The sequence below is a fragment of the Lontra canadensis genome, unplaced genomic scaffold (genome assembly GCF_010015895.1).
Source record: "Lontra canadensis isolate GAN:19392208 unplaced genomic scaffold, GSC_riverotter_1.0 scaffold67, whole genome shotgun sequence".
Taxonomy (NCBI): Eukaryota; Metazoa; Chordata; class Mammalia; order Carnivora; family Mustelidae; genus Lontra; species Lontra canadensis.
Genome location: NW_022631061.1, coordinates 2,974,999 through 2,995,501, shown reverse-complemented (window position 1 = coordinate 2,995,501; position 20,503 = coordinate 2,974,999). Strand labels below are relative to the sequence as shown.

At 46.4% G+C, this 20,503-nt stretch overlaps 1 protein-coding gene across 1 annotated transcript; it reads right to left on the bottom strand.

Annotated features, from left to right (window-relative positions):
- Positions 1-1,825: 1,825 nt before the first annotated feature.
- On the bottom strand, positions 1,826-18,472 carry MEDAG (mesenteric estrogen dependent adipogenesis). The gene is made up of 5 exons (XM_032880004.1): positions 17,890-18,472; positions 7,978-8,087; positions 5,122-5,234; positions 4,404-4,689; positions 1,826-3,042 (listed from the first exon to the last, which is right to left on the bottom strand). Exons 1-5 carry the CDS (start codon positions 18,165-18,167, stop codon positions 2,918-2,920), a joined length of 912 nt encoding a protein of 303 aa, XP_032735895.1. The 5' UTR covers positions 18,168-18,472; the 3' UTR covers positions 1,826-2,917.
- Between the last annotated feature and the right edge of the window lie 2,031 nt (positions 18,473-20,503).

Sequence of the window (20,503 nt, the reverse complement as noted above, 5' to 3'; positions counted from 1 at the left end):
TATCCTTTTACTGAAAGGTCCAGAAAAGAAAATTCTATAATGTTCTCTATTTTGTTAGGACGATCCAATCTAATGGGGCAGATTCTAAGCCCTGCTTCTAAATGCTACTTGCCAAGCTTATTTCCGTTTTATCCAAATAAAGGCATAGCAGAAAGTCCAGACCGTTGATTTTGTCAAAATCTTGTCAATCCAATATAAACGGCTCCTCCCTCCTGGGCCAGCTATGCCCTCCCTGGTTCTTGTGTGTTCCTCTTCTCTGAACTCTTGAGAGGTTAAGTGGGCCAGGCCAGCCACAGGGTAATTACTAATGCTTTACACTGCTGGTCCTTTCAAGTGTATTCAAGTAGTGAATATCAAGTGTGAACACTCCTTTCAAATCTGTTATACCAGCATTTACCCGTCCAAATGAATGTTCTCTTCTTCAAAGTAATAATTTATTCTAATGACACTGCCATTGCTTAAAGCATTTTTGAAATTCTTTAGAAATTCCCTTCAGAACTGGATGCATTTTCTTTTGAATTTCTTAAATAGGGGCATAACTTGGCTCTTTGAAGATAGATTGGGGATTTGAAACAGTAAAAAGACATTCACATTCGAGCTGATAATTAAGGTAGGCAATCAAGTGGGGCAATGTTATCCTTTAGCCAAAAATCAAACTATAACCATGAGGTAATGAGAAAAAACCTCCCTTACTCTGTAGATAATGTCTGGATTTGCATTCTTGTTGGAATAAATTAATAGCTCCAAGGTGACTCTTGGACTGAGAGCTTCAACAAGTCAAGCCCTTGGATAAGTCCGTCCTCACATATTTGTTTTACAACCAAGTTTTACAGCTTTACGTCATTAATTTTACCTCCAAAACTGGATCCCCAAGTGTTTCAGAGGTTCTCTTTTTTGAACTTCTCTCGTAGCACTCATTTTAATTGTTCTTCTCAGCTTGCACACCTGTCTTCTAAGACTGGAAGCTCCTTGAAAGCAAGGTCCGGGCTTTAGACATGTTTACACACCAGCACCCACCTGCGTGCACTGCTTAGAGTAGGGGCTCAGTCCGACTGTAGAATGAATGAATGGTTTGAATGAATAGATGAATTGCTTAGATCATTGCTGTCCTACAGATTTCCATTGACCTCGAACTGTTGAAATATTCGAGTTAGGCTGCATTTATAGGAAGCCTCGTTTACGCAGAAAGATCTGTCCCAATATACTTTTCACCAATTTTAAAGAATCCCCAATAGCACTTCTTTGTGACACGCGTTAACGTACAAATTAGCACAGGGTATCTTGGCTTAGAAGCGGCTCGCAAAACTTTGCTGAGTGAATATTGAATAAGCAAATGTATTCAATGAAAATTGGTTTTAGTTCGATGAAAAGAAAAGGCTTTAATTATAAAAGAAAACTTCCAGATCTTTAGTCCATTCTTGGAGTGATTACTGATGGTTTTTCTCAGTTAAGCTACTTTTAAAAAATCTCCGTTTTCAACTTTTGTGAACAGATTCCCTATTTCCTTTGGGAAGTATTTAATATTTGATATCCACTTAAGGTTTGTTTGCACTGGTATAAAACTTATTTTATTGTGAACATTCTTCATTTTGCACTGAGTTGAATAACAAATGTTTAGCCTCTTCTGTTATTAAGGAACTTTTTCCCTTTTGTTAAAGATCAGTATCAAAGTCTTTTTCTTTTCTCCAAATGCTTCAGAGACCTGTTCTTCAAAAAGCTCTTCTTGAGCAAGGAGCTGTGAAAACCACAATTCTTATTGTCATTTAGTAAGTTACAAGGCAAATATACCACCTGCAAAGCACAATGGAAAAATCACACATTCATACACACTTGGTCACAAATTTAATTGATTCCATGTTGAATGTTAAGAAAAGTTTTAATTGCACAAATAGAGTACCCAACATATCAATATAAATGAAGGGACAATCAGTAGTGCTATCAAGATGGATAATACAGGAAGTTTAAAAAGGATAGAAAAATTATACTCAGGACCCATAAATCTTCCTCATTATAAGCATATGTAGTGATTCTTTCATGCAGGTTTTTATATGTAAATAGAATTTTTTTTTCTTTTTGAAGAACTCCATTGTAGCTATGAGATGAAAACTGTATTGATGTAACAATGTATTATGGTAATGCTACATACAGCTTTCTTGTATTTTGCTTTTAGTGTTAGGATAGCCGAAAGCTTATTTAAAGGACCCAACTGACTTAATGAACTTCCAATAGAGGACGCCACCCTGTACATTATCCTTCCCCTAACACTGTTTGATACCACATCACCTGGCCTCTTTCTACACAGGCCACTTTGATGAGAGAGACCGGCAAGGAAGCTCAAATTTCAGGCAGTGGGTGGCAAGGTTACTGTCCTCTCAACCTGGCCAATCCTTGGGTACCCCTTACCTAGAATGTTCCTCCTAAGGATGAGAAACCTCTTTGTCTTCCAGTGAAAGATGTCCTAGGCTTTTGGCCAGCCACGTTTGCAAGATAATAGCACTGCTAACCACCTGCTTGCTGGGTTTGGGTTCAGACAAGGAGGTCCCAAGCAGAGGGACTGATTAACGCAGTGTGGAGAGTTAACACTCAAAGTCTGCCAGGGGAGCTCCCAGGAAGCCGGGACACTAAGCAAAGCATTCAGGGTGGTAGGACTCTGCTGCTCCTCTGTCCTTTTGGAGAAATGTTAAAAGGAGAGGACACCCTTTCAGGCCATGGGGCCAAAGCCCTCCTTTTCTGAAGTCAGCTGCATCGGGCCTGCCAAGGCATCACCCAGGAAATGGAAGGCAGAGGCCTTCTGTGGGAGCAGAGGGGTGGAAAAGCAGGTGGAAGCGTCCGCCTCCCATTGCCTCTGGCCTCTCCTCAGCCTTCTGTCCTTGCACGGGCCCGGCGGGTAGCAGCGACCACAACACATTCAGTCCAATCAGATAAACTGGTCGGGTGTCTCTTCTGATTCCAAAACGCTCGGAAATGGCAATTCTGCCAAAAGGGCCTCCGTCAGCGATGATCTAGGTGACAGATTGCAGTTGAAAACTTCATCTATTGAACCTGAGAAGAGTAACAAGGCACAGGACTATCATCACTGGAAAAACAGCAACATTAAGAAAACAACAGTGCCTTAAAACTCACACAGCATATAACGTCAGCATTTCAGTGGTTAGTGGAGACTCCTGACTTCCTTGGAAAAACTCAGAAAGATGAACAGTTTTTTCTGGCTGTTTGTCTACCAGCTGGATATGGTCCACGTGCTTTTCCGCAGGCCGGAGTAGACATGCAGAGAGTTTGCTCACTTGTGACAAAAGGCCCACAGCTGGGGCCTAGTCACCTAGGACCAAGGTCCGTTTTGACCAAGTGGACAGAGCTGGGCTGATTCACCAGGGCAGAGAGCCAGTAGAGGCCAGGGCCGCAGATGCATCTGGGCTGGGCCACCCGCGGTGAACAATGAAGGAGGAAGAGGGAGAGAGATACAGAGGGAACAGGGGGAAGAGAAGAAAGAGGAAGGAGTAGGAGGGTGAGGGAGAGCATGCGCAAGCGCCCGAGTGGGGGGGTGGGGCTCCTTCCAAAACAAGAAATACTTAGAAGAAAGCATTTTTGCTATAAACATTGGAAGAAAGCAACTTTCATTAAATGTAATTAATAAAGACTCTGTTTTTTACATCTGAACATTTTTTAAACTGCAGCCTCATAGTGATAGGTATGATTTTGCTTGTCTTTGTGTCTTTTCTTCTTGCATTTAGCCGCAAGAGTCATGGTTCAAGAACATTGCTTTCCAGCCCAGACTAGTGTGGGACAGGAGAATGGGCTCAGCAGAAGACACATCCAGACAAGACTTGATGGATGTCATCTGCCTTAGCCGAAAGCAGACTGAAAAGTCTCACCAGCTCCTAGGGAGGAGGCACTGGATTTTCAAATACAGATTAAGGTCTGTTAGGTTAAGCATTCTCAAGATTTGTTCTTCTGTGGTCTTGTAAATTCTGGAGAACCCTTTCAAATATTTTAAAGATAGATATCTTGATCAGGTACAGATCTCCCCCAGCTGACACCATGTGTTGCCTTGAATGTGCACATCAGGAAAGCATCATTTTTCCTAATATTTAAATTATTGTTCATATTTAAATGAGCAGTACTATGTATTCCAATGAATAGAATATTTTAAAATTACATTCTGGGTATACTGCACACTCTAACTGCTATTTCAGAAAACTTTAAGGAGGCTAAAAAGAAAAGTCATCGTATTTCTTCTTGGTAGTAAATATTTTTCGCTTCTTACTTTCTGAATGATGAGATATTCTGTTACCCCTTTATCAAGAGGCCTTTCTTTTTCAGCTAATTGACTCTCCACTCCCATGGTATTATTCTACCCTTTTATTTAACTACCTTCCTCAGGTACTTGAGAATTGTTAACATACCTCTGGAAGTTACACTGAATTTTCGGTCAGAGAAACTGCTCCTTCGGATTAAAGGCTCGCTCATTTTTTCCAGAAATAATTTAATTGTCTCCTTCTTTTCTGGACTTGTACTTGACAGATTCAGAACTTTTCCTTTCACCTTTACAGTGGAATTGCTGAGACCAAACCAATAGAAGAAATCAAATAATGCGTCAGCTTTGAATTCATATACAAAGCTCAAATTTTCTCCGTTAACCACCTCATTTCCTGGAGGGAAAAATTTTTTTACCACCTCTTGAAAGTCAAACTGAAAGAGAGAGAAGCATTTAATTAATGTCATGGATATAACTATAATGTTATATTACAGAATTTTATATTACTATAGAATTATACCGTTGAATTAACAACGGCCCAAATAGCCAAGATACCACACCCCTTTTTTCTTTTTCTTTTTCATTATGACAGATATATTTAAACGGCTGACTTTCATTTTTTAAAACAGACCTTGGCATTTGCATCCCAGCTATCCGGAGCCCATGAACTACGTGGTCAAATTGACATTTATTATATCTAGATCAGTTGCTAGAAACCAAGCTCATTTTACTGGTAGTGATAATGAAACAATAGAAAACCTATGAGTCTGGTTATAATTAAGCTCTAGGGACTAGGCCTTATATGAACTGCACAGACCCCTTTCTATGTGGTTAGCAGCCCTGGGTTCAGACTGACCAAGGCTTACCTGAAGTCGGTAGCTTTCTCCAATCACTGAGGAGATTACCATGTCCATCCCTTGCTCTATCTGTCTTCTTATTTTGGGGTGCCTTGTGTTCACAAGAAATGCATATGTTCTTTCTAGAAATCAGGAAGCAGAATTCAAATAGAAGTGTGCATGGGTGATATAAACATACTTCTTAGCATTCGATGCAGCAGTGATTTCCATCTTATTGGGAGATTTTATTCATTTGTAACTTCCCTCGAAGCTCCCTCAGACCCTCACTGAAAAAACCTAACCAGATTTCTACAAATGTTCCTGAGAATTCTGTAGACGTGAAGGAAGCTTTGGGAAACTGTAACAGCCAGTTAGAAAATCAGCTCCCCTAACTGCACTTTGTCTCCTGAATGATCACAGATGAGAATGGAGTCCCAGGGCCTGTATCCAGCGTGGAGGGCTAAAGTCATAACAGCTTTGCTGGACAGTTAAACAGACTTGGCTCTCACCAACATTTCCTCATGTGCAAAGCAGAACATCAGCCAAGTCCAAAGAAGGAGGCTGCTCCAGGCCTTCTCCTCCCATCACCCATCTCTCCCCATCCTTCCCCAAAGACCTGGCATGCAAAGGGCTAGTCTAGGGATTAAAGGATCAAGACAATCTGAGACTTGAGTCCCCTCCATGCCCCACCCCAACACAGTCCCCAGCAGAAGTCCTTTGTATTGTTTAAATAATACCACATCACTGCCCTAGCAGACAGCTGTTTTGTTGTTGATGGTTGTGTTTTGATTTTTTTTCTTTCTTTTTTTTAATTCCTTATTTCTAATTCTGATTCTATACAATTTAAGAAAAGGGAAGGTTGCTTGCTCATGAGGAAAACTTGAAGTATTACAAACCATTGGTTTCTTAACTTTTCCAGTCCCCAGAATCAAGTTTAATGGCCTTTATTAGTCAAGCGTTTTTTTCTAGACAGAAATGTAACATAGATGGTCACTCTCTGTCTAAAGGCCGTGGACCAGCTATTATGTGACTTTGAGAACTGAATATTTTGCCTTGGCTTTGAGAACCAGACCTGTGGTCCACCAATAATGAGTCTTACACTCCTGAGGAATATATTTTGAGCTAACTTTTGCACTATTCATCTTATTTTTCTACCCCTATTTCCTTTCTCTCAAATTACCATTTTGGGGGGGGGGGCACTTTAAATATGTCCTCTTTGAGATCAGAGATAAACAAAGCAAGCAAGCTATTTGATACCTCGAATTAACTTTCACACAAACCAAACTAAGATCTTTAGGTTCATTAGATACTAAGGGCTACCACAGTTCACAATTGTACTGGTTGTCAGGCTGTGCACTGCACAACTCGAGAGGATGCCATCGACGTTCTTAGATATTGTCTATTTGTATAGTTGTTAGGACAAACTTCTGCAAAGTATTAGTAAATTGTGTTGAGCCACTGGTGGCTTTTTTCTACTTTGCATAAAAGTGCAGTTTAGCAGCAAGGTTAGACATGTTACCTTACTTGTAATTTTCATAATTTAAATTTGACCATCTTAAGCTTCTGTATCGTAGAAGCTCTTTAGTTCATGGCTTTCCTCACAATTACGCAGCACTGGGTTTCTGTACCTCCTTCCACAAGAGCTGTAAGACAACTCTGTATCTTTTGTAGGCCACTCGCATATCCACAAATACCTCCTGTACCATTCCCTGCATTTTCATTAAAATGCTAAAATGGAGAGGTCTCTTAATCTTTCTTAAGATTCCTCCTGCGAAATCCAGGCAGGAGGTGTACTTGATATGTCTGTGAATTACATTCCTAGAGAACTCTCGGGGTTTCCGGTCATCATCAAGCCAAAGAACATCAGGGGCTCAGATGCTCTAACAAGCGCGGCTTGTTACCTTGTGTTCTGTTCCCAGCCCCTCCTGCTGAGAGAGCATTGTGACTGAATCATCAAGTGAGCAGAGAATCTGAATGATTCTGAATGAAATGAACAGAGAACCAGCTCCACGAATCTGAATGAGAATGAATGTTTGAGAAAGTCTATTTGGAATTTGTAGATCATTTCTTATTACCTTGGACTCCGTTTAAGAATGCTATTTAGAAGGAGAATTAAGAAATTCTGCCTCTATCACAGAGCACGATGCCGGTGACTTTCTCCACATAACACTGAGCAGGAAGAAGGGAAAACAGAGATATTTTCATATTGGAGCTAGAGTTAATAGAGTTGTTGGCAGTTAATCTGATTTCTTAGAAGAAACAATAAAGAGATACCCCTAAAATTGAAATTTGAAGGCCATAGCATAAAACATAAAAGCATCTACAATTGCCATTTATTTCTTTACCTTAGTTTCCTTATCTATAAAATGGGTATAAGCACCTCATAGGTAGGATGACTAAGCATCCTAGTTCCCCTTGGTCAGTGCCTGTTTATACCTCAGTCCCAGCATAATTAAGACTACCTACTTTCATGCTCAAAAATGTTCCCATTTGGATGAAAGCCCTACAGGGTTGTGTCAATTAGTGACACGAGAGCATGCCTCACATGTGTAAGCATTTGGTATGTGATGCACAATATTACAGATCATCACTATCATCCCAGCCATTTTTTCAAACCCTGCAGTCTCGGAACCGATAGCACTTCCTGCCTAGACAGGAAGTTAAGACAAATTCCTAGACAGATGGCTTCTGCCCTCAGATCACTTAGAGGTTCTGCAGTCTAGTGCCCTGCTTTAGACAGTCTAACACTCCAGACTGCTTCTCGCTCCAACCCTTGTCACAGCTGACACTCACCTGCTTAGTCCATGCACAACTTCTACATCATTAGCGTGACACAGCCCACAGCCCCAAGAGGCAGAACCCAACCAAAAATATTTATATACCTACCTTTTGAGGTGTCTTTTTTGGTCAGTACATTAACAAAGAACATCATTGGTTTGCTCAGTATAGTTTCCCTGTAATCTTTATAATCGCAGTAGTTGGTCAGTTCCACATATCTATGAAAAAAGCAGAGATAATTGCAAATGTAATATACCCCCTCTGTCTAGGTCAAGAAGAGGATGTCCTGGACAGGAGCATGTCACATTCACAGATCTCATGAGGGAAGTCCCCTAAAATGTGTCCTATGGAGGCAGTCATATTTTGTGCCATATAAATAAATCCCCTCCCTAGTCAGATGAGAGATCAAGACACAACCCGAAGGTGGCTGTGGTCTTTGGGGTGGCCTGGCCGCAATGCTTGGCTCTCAGGGGAAGTCCTCACGAGATGATGGCCGGTACCATCTATCTTTTGGGCTAGAAGAGTTAATTCGAAGCAATAAGAGCTCTGTATCTCTCCAGATTGAAGAAGAATTACACTTGAGTGAGATAAACTGGGTCTTCAGTCATCCTGCCAACCTGGTGGGTCTGACATTTTCCTTTTCTTCTCCTGCCTCTTCCCTTCTTTAATTCCAAGACAAGATTCCAGCCCCTCCAGAGATTACGCAATCAACCAATATTCCTATGAACTAATTCATATCTCTGTAATCCTGAGCTTTGCGCAATGAAGGAAAAAAAAAAAAAAAAGACCACACTAATGTTGAACTTCTGCCCATGACCCTATTCAATTTAGCCTCCTTGGTTTTCATACATTATTCCAGCCTGGGGAGTACTTCTTCGCGTTTTGACTCTGTCATCCAGCATGCCAGCTTCCTCCCCCTATTCTACGAATTTTCCAAGTAGTGTTTCTACCTGCCTTGCTGATAAGAAGACATACATCGGCTTCCCTCAAGAAGATGGCTAATTTCCCATCCACACCCAAGCTCACAGAGCACGTGGACGCGGCAGGTGGAGTGGCCTCCAGCAGGCAGGAGGGTACGCCTGCCACACACAATCCCTCTTCGACACAGACCCGGTTCCCCGTTGACAGGCACAGCTGTGTGCATCTGCACGAAGTGAATGGCTGCCCCGGCTGACAGCACGGGCCGCCTTTGCCGTGCTGCCGTCTGTTAGCTCCTTGCATCTAGTCACGGGGAGAGACAGCTCTGGTGTTTCTCTCTGGCTTGTTGTCTGTCCAGTGCCTGACAAGAAAATCACAGCCTTGGAGGGATCTCCACTGCAGGGAGCTGCGACCGGGCAGTCCTCTCAGCCTCCCGCCCCATCCCACTTCCCACAACCAGCTCGGAGGGGCTGGCCCACGAGACCCGGTGGGGCATGGTTTGCGAGCACGTGGGAGGATACCTACCCCCAAGGCAGAAAAACACAGCTTCGGCTTGTCTGTCTCCCAGCTTGGTTTCTTAGAAATCTCTATCATTATCTTTTTTCCTGGGATTGTCAGACCTGATTTCGAGAGCTTTTAAAACCTGACCCCTGACGGAGTCTCTGAAACGCTTCCTGCCTTGTATTTCGCCAGGCTTTTAATGTAGTCTCCGTTTCCCACGCCGGAGGCACTGGGGGTGGCCAGGGGGCTCGTCCTGGGGTGGAGAAGGGGATGCAGGGCGGCTGTGTTCCCAGGGGAGGGAGGGGTGTGCAGGTGTTAACACTCAGGAGTAGGGTGAGGAGGGCTGGAGTCTGGGGTAAGCGGTGGGGACCAGCGGAAATGACAAGGTAACAGACTGCAGAAGATAATGCAGACCAGGGATCTTCTATGGTCCTTCTGTGGTTCATCTCCTACCCTCATCCTCACCTGAGGCACCTTACCACAGTACCCAGCGAGAATGGGAGAGATGGGGCACCCGAAAGAGAGAGAGGCCCTAGTGTTCCTTATCAGCAGGGAGAGAATGTTCCCATTCTTTTGTCCTAATTGGCTGACAGCCAAAAGGCACTAAAGAAAGGAAGCAAAAGAGAAGCAGGAAGAAAGGGGGATTACCATTTGAGGAGTTCATTTGCTCTCATTCATTCATTCATTCAACAGCATTCGCCAGGCACCGATAATATGCTGGGCACCAGACAAGCATCGCACGGGCTTCATCACACCAGAGGGGCTCAGGGCCTGTGAGGTGGGGCTGGGATAGCAGGTGGGAGGACAGGGGTTCCCTGTGTCCTCCCAGGCCTTCTGCCATCATCTCTTCAACTGCCCAGGACCTGCCACGGGCAGGCAAGCGTGGCCTGGCAGAGGCTGCGGAGTCAGTGAGGTCTGTGGTTGCAGGGGTGTAGGGAGAGGCACCAAGGAGGAGAAGAGGAAGACAACCCTTGGAACCACAGAAGAAGAAAAGGACAAGTCCAACTGAAGTAAACCCCCACAAGATCTATGCCTGGTGCTGGGGCAGAGTCGGGCAGCCCCTGAGCCATCCAAGGCCGATGTGCATATTCTCCTAAATTGTAGACCACAGAGTTAATTTTTAGCCATTTAAACATTTCTTATTTTCCTCGGGGTGACTCCTCTGCTCTCTCAATAGTCGCGGTCTGAGTGTCATTCTCTAGGGCATGTACATGGCACGGACATACAGTGTGTCTGGAAAATCCGCCATCCCAGTTACTATTCTGATGGGGCAAATGGCAGCGTAGTACTTGCCTCCGCCCTCAAGAGCAGTCAACATCCAGTTGGAGGGACCATCGATTTTATACTGACGAACCCACAGCTTACATGAAAAGGATGAAAATCTCAATTTAGAATGACCACTGATTGGGAAAATAATCAGTTTTCCCTAGAATACTGTGGAAGTTTTGTGGAATGCTTTGGGGCTCCAAGAGCTGTTGTTTCTCATGATCAGAGAAGGGGGACCAGGCCAGGGGAGGTGTGGGGGAGGGCCTTCCAGACAGCCGCACAGAGTTTAATGCATAACCTATACATGAGTCATCCTTTCTGGAGTCTGAATTTAATAAGATGCCCTGAATAATAAAACTATGCTCAACATAATTTAATCTCCCTTTGATGATTTAGAGGCATTTTAGGATCTTAACGGGGCTGTAAACATCACCACAGAGCATGTCAGTTATCACGACGCCACAGATGTGTGAAAATGCTGCTATTTATGTGAGAGCTCTGTAACAGAATTTACAGACAAGAGATTGTAGCTAGATCCCTACTTAATGAACTCTCTATTTAAACCCGGTCAGAAATAAGAAATACCTTCTTAATTCATCATTCCCAGCCTCCCAGTGATGGTACAATTGTTAAACCCCTTCAAAGTCCAGTGAAATTAACAAATGTAAGCATTCGTTTGGAATTCACTATTACAAAATTTGGATACGTAAGTCACTAAAATACAAAAAGACTGAGGACCTGGTTGTGAAGTCTCCTAGGTATTTAAATATCTGACATTCGATCACTGGCTTTGTTTTAAGATAAGCCTTACCAGACTACTTTAGGGACTAGTTATTTCATCTTTAATCATGTGGATTTCTGAATTACTGATGCAAATACTGCTTCTTGGGTGCTGGATGTTTATTATATTTGCTGAAGTTATTGAGGATGAAAAGCAAAGGGTTTAAGGCAGCTCCTTGAAACTCTCATGTCTTCATTGCTTTTACCCTGGCCCCAAAATGCTTCTAGGCTGAAACTTCTTATGCCCAGCTTCAATCCAGAGATTGAAAGGCAGACCAATGGGATGCAATGTTTAGTGATTTGAAATAAGAAGATCTAATTCATGCCCCAACTGACTGTATGAACTCAGCTACAGAACCACAACTCACTGTGACCTTGAATGTATTACTTCACCCACCTGAACCTGTGCCTTCATCTGTAGAAGTGCTATAACAGGATCTCCTTCTAGAGAGGATTCAAGGCAGCACAAGTAATAAAGACATTGGTACTTGAGTCCATAGTAGCTGCTCAACAAACATGGTTAGTGTCTTTAATCCTGGCCAACTCTGCTGGCCGTAGGGTGAAGTTCTACAGACTTGTGACACACACACAGGACTGTGTTCATCTGAGTGACCAGGAGAAAGGACAACAGGAGCATCTGAAAAATACATGAGCAAGAATTTTCCTTCCTTGCTCCAATTTCCTCCTCCCCTTTTCAGTTCGGAAGGCCAACACAAAGCTTAACGAAGGCAATGTCTGGAAGGTGAGACCAAGAAAGAACGCTGTATTTTTGCTTCTAGCAAATCCAGAGTGTCTGAGAGATCAGATCATTCCCCTCTGAGATGCCTACTTTCTCTGGAGGCTCCTCCAGGTTCCACATCATTTCTGGCACAATCTGCAAAGCTGCTCCAAATTTCCCTTGGCTCTGGCAATTTAGTGTGCAGAGGCCAATGAGAATTCAAACCCGTGGCTTCTGTCTGAGGGGGTGTATGTGTATGCGCATGCGTGTCTCCGGGTGTGTGTTCACTTAAAAAAATATGGAGAGTAGAGCCCAGGAAAGGAGGAACGCATGTGGAACAGTCCTTGTGTAGAAGGCCCAGAAATAGCTTAGAGCTTTCCTAATCCTTTGCTGTGACACTAAGCAAAAGCACTCTGCCCTTGGGAGCAAGCAGGATGAACCTGCTGTGTTTCCAGTGTTAACATGACAGCTTTATGTGGGGCCTCAGCCTGAGCTGTCTGACGGCTCCTTTTCTCTCACTTCCTCCCCTCCTTAAGCCCCAGCTCTACATTACAGAAGCAAAATTTTCTGATTTATCACTCTTTGATTTGAATCAAAGACACACACGTTCATCTACTCATTCATTCATTCATTCATTATTGATGTGCAGTACATGCCCCCCGTCCTGGGGCAGAAATGATGTATTCATGCTTCCATTTATTCAAGCAATAAACATGAAGCACGTGTGCTGGGCACTGGGGACACACACACACACACAAAAAAGGAAATAGCCTGGCTTCCAAGGAGCCTCTAGTCTATTAGAAAGACATAAGAAAATGCACCATTTAAATATAAGATGACAGACTGGTAAAACCTTGTTGCTGAAAGCATGATCACTGGGCCATTAGCAGTGGCATCACGGAGGAGCTGGGGAGACTGCAGAGTCCTGGGCCCCTCCCTCCCGTCTTATTCAACCTACAAACTGTGTTTTAATAAGCTCCCCAGGAGAACTGTGTGCTTGTTTCAAGTTTGAGAAGCACTGATGGAAGATGTGGTCCCTGCCATTAAGAGGCTCGCAAACAAGTTAATGACTCAAACGTACAAATGCCAGAGAAATGCACAGCTCTCTGCATTCAGGGATCCCAGAGACACTGGCTTATGTTCTGGTTATTTAAATAAGAAAAAGCAAAGCAGGAGGACTTTGGAGTTGAGAACCATTTCCTGAGCTGAGTGAGACAGACAAGAGGGATGGTTCTGTCATGCAAAAGGTCCCACCACCGGCTGGACCAAAGCAGGAAGAAGGCGTCCCCAGGAAGAGTCCCGGGTTAGTCAAGCCTTGGGGACTGTGGGGTGGCCTCACTTGGGCCTGCAGATGGCCATCTGTCAAGGACCAGGTGAGCTGAGAGTCAGAAGGGGACCAGCATGTGGCTGGAGGTCCAGAGCAAGACTCATGAGGAAAGAAGGCAGTAAAGGCCCGTGGCTTTTGAATCATCAGATCTGGGTTCAAGTTCTATCTCTGTGACTCCAGCAAGTTTTTTTTAGCTTTGCTGAGATTAGTTTCCTCACCTGTAAAATCTGGCTAACAAAAGGCTCTCCATTAGGAAGCTAACAGATTTGATCATGTGTGTGAGGTGCTTGCTTTGGGACTGCTTAATAATATTACAGGTGTCCAGCGATCAGTACGTGCCAGTAACTGCTTAAAGGACCTTATGAATTTAAATTCTGAACAACACTATAAGACCGTTGGTACTATTATTACCATCATACAGTGAGGAGATGGAGTCACAGAGATTAAGACATCTCCCAAGTCCCCCAGCTGCTAAGCTGCAGAAACAGGATTCAAACTAAGGCAATCTGGTCCTGACCCCTGTGCTCATCCACACCGATTCTAGATGTCATCTCATACAAATCATAGCTCAACACACGATGATTTCATCACTAGCATTATACGTCCTAGTGAGGGGCTGTTATCCCGGGCAGGTCACCAAATCTGAGACTCAGACATGGAGATCAAGGCAAAGGAGCAGACACAAGGATACAACGGAGCCCCTGAGGGCTGCACACAGCAAATGGGGTCTCAATTGCATCTAAGCCTCCTGCTTCCAGTCAGGGTTGACTCAGAGACGTTAGCCTGGGCCCACAGACACAGCCCGCTACTTCCTGGAGCAGGTAGGGGCAAGACCTCCCCAGGCTCCAGCCCTGACTCCTCCCCACCTGGGCCCATGCATCTCCCCACTGCCCCCAGCAGCCCCTGCCCCAGGTGGCTGACCTCCAGACGGGTGTCCCCATCACCATCTAACAGCTGGTCACCTATGGGCAGGAGCAGCTCACATCTCTGCTTCCAGTGGCCTCCTCAAGGCCACCAGATTTACTTCCCCTTTTTGCCTGATTATATAAAAGAGATGTACTGTCTGCTGTAATCCCAGTTATTTATTTGCCAGTTCAGGAGACTCTGGAGAAAGCCGTTGCTGTCTCCTGGAAGCCAGAATCCTTTCAGCTTCTCGGGAGCTGGCTGAGTGCAGAGGCTTACAGTGGGCCGACGCGACATGGAAGGCCTGGTTCTAGGACCCATCAGCCCCTGGATTAGGTAAATTGTTTGATCTCCCCGAGTTCTAATTTCCTCACCTGGAAAAAGAAGGGAGACACCAATGGTGCCAACTGTGCAAGCTTTTGTGAGGTAAGAGTTGTGAAATACTTTGTGCTGTTCCTGGTGCCCAAGTGACCATCGGCAGCCGCCATTATTACAACATACCTCACTCGTGCTCAGGGACCTCTGAAAAGAAGGATGGCCTTCCTCTTTGCCAAACACATGCCACTAAATCTCACTAAGACACTGCATCACGTTATAGAAGAGGAAAAAAAAAGTGTTTGTGTTAGTGGTTATTTACACCTGGTAGCCCAAGGAGGTTTTGTTCGCAACACAAATGGAAATTCTGAGCTTGAAAGAAAAAAAATAATAATAATAACAAGGAAGATTTTACCATTCATGCCCCCTAATTTAGAATAGATTTTTCAAGAAGGCTCTCAGGAGCTCTACAGCCCCAGTGACCATCCTTAAGCCTCCCCCCTCCACCACAGCTTCCCTCAGGTATATTTAGTGGGCACGAATTTCAAAAAGGTTCAGGTATCAGAAGACACACCCAAGTAAGTTGAGCCATCCTCTTGTTATCATCCTCCTATTGTCTGAATGAGTCAATCAGAGGAATGTCAGGCTCAGTAGCCCTAAACCTTTTCCTGAGGAAAGGACCTCATGAAAGACACAGCGCAGGGTTCCAAGGCCTCAGAAAGGAAATCCAAGCTTACACACACACACACACACACACACACACACCTCTGGGGAGATGATCTACAGAAATTCTCAGGAGCTCTATTAGTCTAAAATGATTAAGAATCATTGCTTGCCTTTCTCATTCCCTGGCCATCTTGGCAACTCTTCTTGGTTGGAGGCCATCCCACACCTAAGGTAGGAATAGGGCAGCCCCAGAAAAGATGAAAAATTACATTTCTGGAGTCCATCAACTCTAGGTCCTGACTGGACATGAAAAGTGGGACATACGTGCTGGGGTACAAGCCGACTGTGATGGTTGGCGAGGCAAAACTGATTGAAACGGATCATCCTGAACAACACTGCCCGACCTCGAGGAAGTCGGGAAGAGAGTACTATGTCCTGTCGGCCAAAACTGCCGTCCAGCGTGGAGTGGCAATAGTGCTGAATGAAGCATAGCATGCAGAAAAGAAAAGGCGCACGCTAGCTATCATTGATCCAGGTGATTCTGTGATCTTTAGAATTGTGCCAGAACAGATGAGTAAGAAGTAAACCATGCAGTTTTTCTTTAGTAAAACTGTCAAAGCTTATAGAAGGAAAGAAGGAACGAAGGAAGGAAGGAAGGAAGGGAGAAGGGAAGAGAAGGGGGGAGGGACGGAGGGAATGAATCACTGCTTTGGAGTAATGTTCTGAGAGAGGAAGCTGTATGCTATCCCCAAAGCCAAAGACAACTGGGTAAATTTGGCAGATCTGAGGAGGCAACTTCGATGTCTGCATTCTGACTGTGCGCCCACTTTCTGCTCTATGAAAACAAAACCTCTCACTGCTGCCCACAACCCAGTCTTCCCTCCCTTTCTAGAAGGCTCTCTCCATCTAGATCAGGTTTGTCTTTCAGGACTGCACACCCACCTCTAAAAATCTACTTCCCCTGCCATAGCATGTCCCCTGAGAGAAACACAGATAGTTCCTTCGATCACCCAAATTATTCTCAGACGCTCCTTGCTCTGTCCCCGGGTCCACAGGCCCTCCCTCAACTGCTTGGACAATGAGAACCTTGTTGTTGCAACCTCTCTGCATTCCGGTCTGGTCATTATTTATTTTGAACTCTAAACTGCCAGGAGACCACTGCTGCTTAATAGTCTTTTGTGTAGGAGGTGTTCAAAGCAAGGGTTTAATAACCAGACTTCAACATTGTTTTAAATTTTGTCACACTGCTTGGTAAGATTGAGGGAACTGGCTCTGTCAAAAGTCTAACCTATGGTTTCAATTAATTTTGGACATTTTAATCTTCATACTCTGTGCTCAAATACAATGGTTACCTTTTTTTTTTTTCCATCTTTGCAAGTATGATTTCTAACTCAGTTCCTCCCATCATCCCCTGCTTATGGGTCAGAATATTCAATTCACTAAGAAAGGGAGAAATTCTTGCTGCAGAACTGTTTTCAGGCATTCGAAGCCCTCACTATCTTTGCGTGGAAAAGCAACGTTTTCCCCAGCAGCTTTGATGAAGGCATTTTAAATATCTCACTTTGTTTGCTTGCCCTTCTTGGTTCCATCCCACCCACCAGGTGCCACAGTGCTGCTGTCGTTCCCAGTAGCAAAGTCTTTATATCTTCATAGCTGGCCAGCTTACGCATCTCTGATTCAAAATCTAGACTGCGTTGCCTGTTTCCCGAAACTCAGTTCTGCAGCGCAAGTGGAAGACACCGCCCCCAGCCCCCACCCCCACACATACAAGCGCAAGTACAGGATGACCTCTGGAAGGCATGAGACCACGTAGAATCAAGCATGAAGCTCCCTCCTCTATCCCATGACGATCAAAGCCTGTTTCAGATGGACTGCAGCCTGCTGGCTGCAAGTTTGCTAAGAAATGCTTCAGACACTTTGGCCACAACAGCTAAGCATCCTGGGCACTCGCCATCAAATTAAGTTTGGGCCCAGCTCTGCGCCAGGATCCTGGAAGCTACACTCATTGCACCGATTTTCCCAGAATTCGCCTACCCACATCACAGCCCACACGGCCCTGGGTTAGACTTCATACCGGGCTTTGTTCCTTTCTCAGCCATAGTTTCTTTCTTTTTGAAAACTAAGGCAGGCCAAAGATGGGAGACTTTGAACTTTTGCCGGCTTTTCCAGGGGGTCTCCTCCCTGAATGAAGCCAGGAGAAAACAGAATTGAGCAGCCTCTCCCCTCCCCACAAATCCAAAACCAGGGCATGAGTCTCCTCTGCAAATACCCCTACAAGGGTGTGTCTCCATCTGCGCTCATCTGACCCAGTTAAGGAGCCAGAAAGGGAGAATCACTCGCCAGTTACGAGCTCCCCACCCAGCCCTACACCACGCGCCTGCCCTGATGCCCTCTTGGGCGGCTTCAAGCGGCAGCTGAGAGATGCCAAGGCAAAGGGCAGAAAAGGCCAGGGCTGGGGGAGCTGTGCACCTCCAGGTGACGTTAGCAATGAGGCAAACCTACAAGTGTCACGAAAGAGGGGAAGAGGAGTCCGGGAAGGGGTACTCAGAGGGAGTGAGGGGTCCCTGCGCTCCCGGGGACGACAGCAGGGTGGAGGCCTCTGCGGGGACCCGGCGAGGCCACCCACCTCTTGATGTAGCTGCTGAGGCGGTAGAGCTGCCCGTCGAGGCGCACGCGGCCGTCGCCGAAGACGTTGAAGCCCCCGCGCGCCGCCGCGGGTCCCCCGGGGCCGGGCACCACAAGCTGGTCGCCGCGCAGCTGGAAGGCGCTGGGCTGCAGGCGCAGCAGCTGGGCCAGCGGCAGCAGGGCCAGCTCGCAGTCGCACGTCCATAGGCTGCGCAGCTCCCCCGACGAGATGGAGGTCAGGCTTGGCCTAGTGGCCGGCGCGCGCGCCACCTCAGCCATGGCCCTGCCTGCGGTGCCCACACGCCTCGCGCGCCCGGCTCCGGCGTCAGGTGCCCGCCCGCGAACAGCGCGACGCAGGCCCGGCGTGGAGAAAGCAGGGCCCGCGGCGCGCCGCCCTTTTATCCGCCCTGGGTGAGGCCGCCCGCCCCTCCGGGGCCTCGGGCACGACCCCGGACGCTGCGGACCGAGCTCGCGTCGGGCTGGAACTTGGCACGCTCCCGGCCGGCCGCGCCTGCTTGCCGCGGAGAGTTACTCATCCCCCTCGGGTCCGCTGCTCCACACCCGGGGCCAGGCCCGCCCCCGGCCTGGCCGACACCGCGGGGGCCGGGGTGGGGACGGACGGCCCGGGGGTGCTGGGCCTGGCCTCGGGGGAGAGGGGACCAAACAGCCGCGCGCGAGACCCCGCGCCTCCCTCTCCCGCCTCTCCCCGCTGGGGGCGGGGAGAGGGGCCGGGGTCTGCGGGCGGGTCGGGTGCTGACTTCTGACCAGCACTGACTTCTCCCAAGCCGGCCCCGATGTGGAGTCAGTTGCCCACCACGGCCTCCCGACTTGTTTTTTTAACTTTTCTTCCTTTTTTCCCCCTCCACACCATACTCTGCATTTTCGCTCCTCTCCCTGGATCCCTTTCCATGTGGAAATTCCACCGATCTTCATGGACCTTTTGCATAAAGCCTTCATGAATCCGCCGTGGATTTCATCTCCTTGCTTCGGCTTGCTCCTCCTGCACGTGGACCACCGGCCTCAGGGCACAGAGTCCTGGGGACCACGGAAAGGACCTGACAGTCCTGCCTCTTCCCCCGCCTCCGCCTCCGCAGTAGGCTGAGCTCCGGACGCCCCAGAGGCCCCGGGGTCGGTTTGTTTGTTGAGTCAGTCTATAGATGCTGGAGCGCCAGCTGTGTGCTCATTCCGTGGACATACTGAATGTGCTCCGTCGCCTGAGGTATGAAAGGACTATTTCATTCAATGTAGTTAAACAGCTGTTTCCCAAATAACCTTCTAGAAGCGGACTAGGATGGATAAGTTACAGCCCCTGTGCTTGGCTACCTTTAAGTGTGGTTACTAGAGGGTACACCACATTTCAGCAATTGCCATGCACTGAGTGAAAAAAAACTCTGCTGAGGATAAGCCTGGACTTAGCCGGGGACAAGTCAGCCCAGTTGTGGGGAGCCGGGGAAGCTCCCCGAAGTAGAGTAATTCAGGACACAAAACTGGATCCTAAAAGTTAACTAGAACTTCAAAGATACTTTCAAGTTGTCTTTATGTTCACCCAGCATGGACCCCCGCATAGGTTTAATCAAGTTGAATGAAGAGCCTTTCTGTTGTATCTTGTTGCAGTCCCAGAATATAAATACACTCCGTTCATTCCCTTCTCCAGACATGGGTCCCTTTGCCCCAGGATCAGTCCCCATTGCTGATCCTCTCTGAACAAATCTTTCACCCAAGATGCATGGACCATGACTGAAGAGTCTTTTGCGGGCAGGGTGGGGGAATGTGCCTGTGAAACAAGCACCCAGGGGGCTTGGCTCACAAAGTGAAGCCCGAGGACCACTGCACAGAGGATAGCAGTGAAGTGGCTGAGGCTCTAGGCAATACCCAGAGGCCGGGGCTGTGTTCACAGGGACAGATGTGGCACCAGCTGTAGACCCATCACACTCTTACTGGGGCATTCATTTTTGCCCCCAAAGAGATCAAGAGGAGTATGATAAAAGCTGTATTGGCTAAGTACTATGAGAGCAGGGTCAAGGGAGTGGTTGGTTCTACCTGGGAGGCCCCAGGATGGGTTCTCAGAAGAGGTGACAAGTGGGCTGGACTTTGATATAGGATAGGAACTCCCGAGTGAAGGCGTACCATGGATAAGAAGTTGGGAGAGAAGATCCTGGACTAACTTGTGCAAACAGAGAAAGTATGGTCTATTAGGGCAAGAATGGGAATTCTGTATGGCTCAAACAGACAAGGCCTATTTAGGGTGAGAGGAGTGAGTTTTAGGAGATGAGGCCAGAATGGGAAGTTGGAGCCAGATTGTGATAGGCTGTCTGAGTTGTCTAAGAATTTAGATTCTCAAGACAATGCAGAGCCTTCTAATGTTTTGAAGGAAAAGCTTGATACAATGATGCCTGACCTTGGATAGATACCTTTGGTTATGGTCACATAGAAGATGTTTTAAAACAGGAAGATTGAAGGCAAAGAGACTATGTAGGAGACTGATGTAACAGTCCAGGTAAGATATAATGAGAGTCTGAGCTAGTTCATGCAGCAGCTGTGGGGATGGAGATGACAGGATGAATTTGGGAGATTTCTGAACTAGAATCCAGCAGGATTTTATGAGCAAATACATG

What these genes read in the sequence shown, in the direction of transcription:
- MEDAG (XM_032880004.1), bottom strand. Translation starts at nt 18,167, where the DNA reads ATGGCTGAGGTGGCGCGCGCGCCGGCCACTAGGCCAAGCCTGACCTCC. An exon ending in CTCAGCAGCTACATCAAGAG is followed by an intron (nt 8,088 to 17,889) that starts GTGGGTGGCCTC and finishes CTTTTTTCATAG; the next exon opens with ATATGTGGAACTGACCAACT. An exon ending in ATTCAGTGTAACTTCCAGAG is followed by an intron (nt 3,043 to 4,403) that starts GTATGTTAACAA and finishes TACTCTTCTCAG; the next exon opens with GTTCAATAGATGAAGTTTTC.